The 5,705-nt window shown below is 35.0% G+C and overlaps 1 protein-coding gene and 1 gene segment (V, D, J or C); one reads left to right on the top strand and one right to left on the bottom strand.

Moving 5' to 3' along the window:
- Positions 1–3,701: 3,701 nt before the first annotated feature.
- On the bottom strand, positions 3,702–4,287 carry LOC107687026 (Ig kappa chain V-III region VG-like). The segment is given in 2 exon segments: positions 3,702–4,088; positions 4,192–4,287. Coding segments are annotated over 2 exon segments (375 nt in total).
- Positions 4,288–5,334: 1,047 nt separating this feature from the next.
- LOC107687028 (immunoglobulin lambda-like polypeptide 5) overlaps positions 5,335–5,705 on the top strand; it is a 21,643-nt gene continuing 21,272 nt past the window's right edge. The window contains exon 1 of the mRNA XM_016484165.1: positions 5,335–5,366. Within this exon, the coding sequence (XP_016339651.1) occupies positions 5,335–5,366 (32 nt within the window). The remainder of the gene's footprint in view (positions 5,367–5,705) is intronic.

The raw sequence follows: 5,705 nt of genomic DNA on the forward strand, positions 1-5,705 counted from the left end.
CTTAAAGGCAGGTGTGTTGAGGCAAGTTGGAGCTAAACTCTGCAGGACACCGGCCCTCCAGGACCGAGTTTGCTCACCCCTGTGCTAGAGAAATGAACATTCAATTCACGGGCAACAGCTCTGGTGGACATTCCTGCAGTCAGCATGCCAATTGCACGCTCACTCAAAACTTGCGACATCTGTGGCATTGTGCTGTGTGATAAAACTGCACATTTTAGAGTGGCCTTTTATTGTGGCCAGCCTAAGGCACACCTGTGCAATAATCATGCTGTCTAATCAGCATCTTGATATGCCACACCTGTGAGGTGGATGGATTATCTCGGCAAAGGAGAAGTGCTCACTAACACAGATTTAGACAGATTTGTGAACAATATTTGAGAGAAATAGGCCTTTTGTGTACATAGAAAAAGTCTTAGATCTTTAAGTTTAGCTCATGAAAAATGGGGGTAAAAACAAAAGTGATGCATTTATAATTTTGTTCAGTGTAATATGCATGCACAATAAACTATAGTAAAATGTATTTACATCACTCGACAGAAAGGTTTTTGCAGGTTTTAATTAAATGTAAATTAATAACTGTCATAATAAGCATATTTCCAGTACGTGCCTCAGGCTTGCACAGCCTTGTTCGCGATGGCGCCGACGCTGATGGCTGCCTCCGTGGCGTGGTCCGCAGTTGTTTTTATGTTTTTGCTAGTTTGTCCTGTCTTTAGTTATATCCCTGGTTGAACCGGCTCAATCGGTTCTTTTAGAGTTGGACGTGCTACTTCGGCTGTGTGTCCTGCATCATCAACCCGGAACTTAAGTTCGATTCCGTTCGATTTGTGAACCGACTCGACCGGTTACTTCCTGAGAACTGGCTCAAAAGAACTATTCGTTCAAGAACCGAACATCACTACTGTGATGTAGTCTCTGTTCATGCTCTACAAACTCTTCCTCAGCTCCTGCTCATGAGAAAGAAGAAGAAGAAGAAAAACTTTCTCTCTTTCCACCTCAGCCCCACAAAATACTGGACTAGTCTTTTCTTTCATGATTTTATGCAGGTCTCCATTACAATGTTCCATTCTGCTTCTGCATTGCCTTTGACATGACACATCAAATGTGTTTTTGACCTCATAGCTTGACTCCATGCTGCTGCACAGGCATCATATACAGTTTGTTTTGATTCTTTGTATTTTAATTTTTAAATATAACAAATGTTAATTAAGTTTTTGACTGCAACTCTATGACATTTTGTGATGTTGAACATCAAGCCTTTCTTCTGTTCAGCCTCTATAGTTGTTAAACTAACCGTAACACAGGTCAAAGACCACTTTGTATTACAGTCACTAATATGAAATAAATAGCATAGATTAGACTTTAGATGAGATCAGTTAGTCAAATCACTACATGATGATAATATCTTCAACATCAGCAAGTAACCAGCATCATCTGATCGCATTTTCTCTCACTGTTTTTGCCATAACAAACATAGTTACAACCAAATAAAAACTAACATTGAAACGTTTAAGTCAAACTGCCCAACTACTGATCACAACAATGGTGACTTCAAACCAAACTATTATTTTCAATAAACCATCAACATCTAAACATCTGTTAATCTCAATAAGAACTTTTGTAAATGTATGACAGAAATAAAGTTAATCTTGTTTATAATAAGTGAAGCTGGTAATGCTGTTTTTTGGAGTTATTTAAAGGGGTCATATGATGCTTTTTTAAAGATCATTATTTTGTGTATTTGGTGTAACAGAATACTAGAGCTTGATATCAAGCAAAGGGTGGGTTTTCACTTTCAACCAAAATTTGACGTCTGAACAAAGTAAGTCCACATCTAGTGTGATGGGAAGCTTTATTAGAACATTAGATGATAATGTTTTAACAATGTTATCAATAAACATTTTTACAATGTTTTTAGAGAATGTTATCCTACCTTTTAGCAGAACATTCTGGGAACTAAAATAAAACTTGCCACTGAAAATATTCCCAGAACATGAACATTTCTGGATGGCAGCTGTTGTGGTGGAGCAGGACCTGCAAGACATGGTGATGGCAGCATTTGTGAAAAAAAAAAGGAAAGCCTGAAATAAAATTCTAAAGTAAGATCATTTTGTTACTTCTAATACAGAAATCAAATGGCATTGTGTTGTTAAAATGACTGCTGTTGCATTATGTTTGTGCATTTTTGTATGATCTGAAATGGTGTGAGCAGTGAGGATGGAGAGTCCACAGCAGCATCCTAGAAATGGTCTACAGCCATGAATGAGATGCTCCATCACTCCACCTGTTACTGCCTCATCAGGGCCAGATGTTGCTGTGGCCTCTTCATCCTCAGTGAGCCCAGAGCCAGTGAGAGCATCTAGAGAAAGACACTGAGGATGTGATTTTGGTCAAGTTTGTCCTGCTTGTTTCTGTTCATACAATACCAGTAAATGGAGCCCGAGTTTCAGAAACTTCAAAAGCATCATCAAATAATGTCATGAAGCTTCCTAATGTCAGGCCCCATTGACTGATATTGTATGAACAGAAACCAGCAACCAGCAGGACAAACTTGACCAAAAAAATAAATAAATTACTGGTCAGCATTTATCATTATTATTGTGTGTAAGTGTTGGGGTGAGCTAGCAATGCAATTCATTCTGGGGTAATCTTAATTTTTAAGTAGTAATAAGTAGTAATGAGTCTTAAGTCTTCTCCAGAGGCAAGATCTTCGAGCAGTTGCTTGACATCTCCTTTGTGCGATCATTGCAAACATTACAAACACTGAGGAAAACCATACTAAATAGGATTGTTGAGTTAGATCGGGGAAAGATGGTCTTATCTTTGACAATGAACAATCAGACAAAAAACAGAAAACATGGATATCATGGATCATGGTATGAGATTATATACACAGATGACAAGGTTAAATATCTTTAATTCATAATGATACATTAAAATAAAACAAAGCAAAAAAATATATGTATGTATTTTATTTATTTGTTTGTTTGTTTGCCTGAGTCATGAAACAACACAGTTAAATTTAACAAGAAAAAAAAAAAGGAAAGCATAAAGGAGATTTAAGCCACTTTTGCCTGTGGATGAAAAATGTTGCACATAAAATAAAGAAATAAACAACATATTCAATAAATAATGATTTTGGGTTTTTGTAATAAACAAAATATTTTTAAGGATTAAACTGTGGGTCATATTAGTAGGGTTAAAAATATAAAAACTTAAATCAACCCAAAATGTATTGCTTATACTACAATCACAAAATAATTGGGAAGCTGTTTCTTCAACAAGACCACAAAATGAGCAAGTTTAATCAATATCAAGGTATTTACAGATAGATGAATTACACCTGTCATTCATATCTTTTAAGTTGTTGTGCTTGTTATTACATTGTAGGTCACATGATAATATCAACATTGTGGATGATATCTGGATTGCATTCATACTTAATGCGTTCAAGCTATAAGAGTACATAGTTTTTTAGCGCTCGTTAAGTGGGTACTTATTGAAATTAAGTAGCTACTCAGTGAGTATGTGATTTCAGATGCAGACATATTTTCTCCAGACAATCTCAAATCTAGTAAGTGACATTATATTATATTATGATTGTATTTCCTTAGTACATCATATAAATAAATAGTCTGTGAAATGTTTGAAACACTGTGTAATTGTGTTGTTTGTGATCCTCTCGTCAGCAGCTGCAGTGTCTCTCAGCTGTATCAGTGAAGTCACAGTGACTCTGACTGACGGAGGTTTTTGTATGACTCTTTATCACTGTCTGAACACATATTTACTGTTGATCACATGGAAACTCTGACAGTAATAGTCTCCTGTATCTTCAGTCTGGACTCCACTGATGGTCAGAGTGAAATCAGTGTCAGATCCACTGCCACTGAATCTAGATGGAGTTCCAGTGTAACGGTTTGATGTCTCATATATGAGGAGTTTAGGAGCTTCTCCAGGTTTCTGCAAGTACCATTGTATCTCATCACCATCATACACTCTGCTGCTGGTTTTACAGTTTATTCTGACTTCTTGTCCTGTTTGAGCTGCTGTTATTGATGGACTCTGAGTTACAGTGATCTGTCCTCTACACTCTGAAAGAAAGAAAGAACAAGAATAAAATGAAGAAACAACTGTAAATGATTAATATTTTACACTTCAAAGAATAAACAATTGTCTCAGTTTTATCACACAAACCTTGAGCAAACAGTGTGAGAGTCCAGATGAGAATGATGATGTTGTTCATTGTTGTTGTTGTGTCTTGTGTGATGATGAAGATTGTGTTGTGTTCTGCTCTCAGTCATGAAGTGTTAAACTCACAGCACTATAAACACTCTCAGAGCACTGAAGCATGTGCTGACAATGCAAAGTGGGCAGGATTTGTGCCACTAACAAACTAACCCTTGTGAGAAAGAATTGTACTTAACTGTACTGAATGTGCACAATTAGTATACTTCAAATCCTGAAAGTACAAAAAAAAACAACTATATTTTCTGCAAGTAAATTTTTTAAAAAGTGTACTTGCAGACAAAATATTACTCAAATTAAAGACCACTTAAGTGTACACAAAGAGAGTGAACTTTCATAATGTGTGCACATTTTAAAAGATGCGCTTTGTAATAATGTGTAATTAAGTTTTGCTTAAACGTACATTTTAAATAATTGTTTTAGTCATGCTTTAAAGTATACTTATGTTTATGTATTGACTAATATACTAAAGCACTTATAAAATAATTGATTTTAATTTCAACTTAAGTGTGTTGTCCAAAAGCACATTTGTTAATTTATTTTAAACGTGTTTATAATATATACTGTGTATACTTTTATACTTTTATATACTATGTGCATTAATGCACTTAACATGAAAAAAAAAAAAAAAACCTTTATAGTGTTGTGAAGTACACTGGTAATTTAAATTTAAGGTTTTAAAATTCATTCTAAATTAATGCCATTTAACATAATTAAAACAAAATTAAGTTAATTTAAATTCAATTTAATTTTAACCAGACTACTTATTATGACAATAATACAAAATATCTCAGTGAGTAGCACTATTTCCCTACAGCATGAAAGTCCCTGGTTTGAGTCACTGACCAGTAATAATTAATTGATCAATCTACCTATCTATCTATCTGAAACTTTACTTTTGAAACCTCTGGCCCTGGATTCAACAATAGTTAGTAAAAATAATGGTCACACTTTCTTTTAAGGTCCAATTATCGATATTAACAAACCATTAACTACGACTTTTGTCTCAACAAACTCCTAATTTGCGGTGTATTAATAGTTATTAAGGTAGTTGTTAAGTTTAGATATTGGATAGGATTAAGGATGTAGAATATGGTCATGCAGAATATGTGTGTCACAGTGCGGTAAGAGAGCACCGTAGAAAAACAGGGTCTGGGTCCAAATGCAGGTGAAATGAGATTTGAGGGAGAAACGCAGGGCCCGGACTCATGACAATGTGCTTTATAAGTACTAATAAACAGGCAATATGTTAATAATGGGCATTATAATAAGCAACTACTTAATAGTGAGAATTGGTCCCTATACTAAGGTGTTACCAAAATAACATTAGTCAGAATATAAAATCAAATATATTATAATATGGGTTTGTTAACAGCATAAACTGTTGTAAATCCTGCCCACTTCTTTGCATTGTCAGCACATGCTTCAGTGCTCTGAGAGTGTTTATAGTGCTGTGAGTTTAA

This window comes from Sinocyclocheilus anshuiensis, unplaced genomic scaffold (assembly GCF_001515605.1).
Source record: "Sinocyclocheilus anshuiensis isolate Anshui unplaced genomic scaffold, SAMN03320099.WGS_v1.1 scaffold3110, whole genome shotgun sequence".
Lineage (NCBI taxonomy): Eukaryota > Metazoa > Chordata > Actinopteri > Cypriniformes > Cyprinidae > Sinocyclocheilus > Sinocyclocheilus anshuiensis.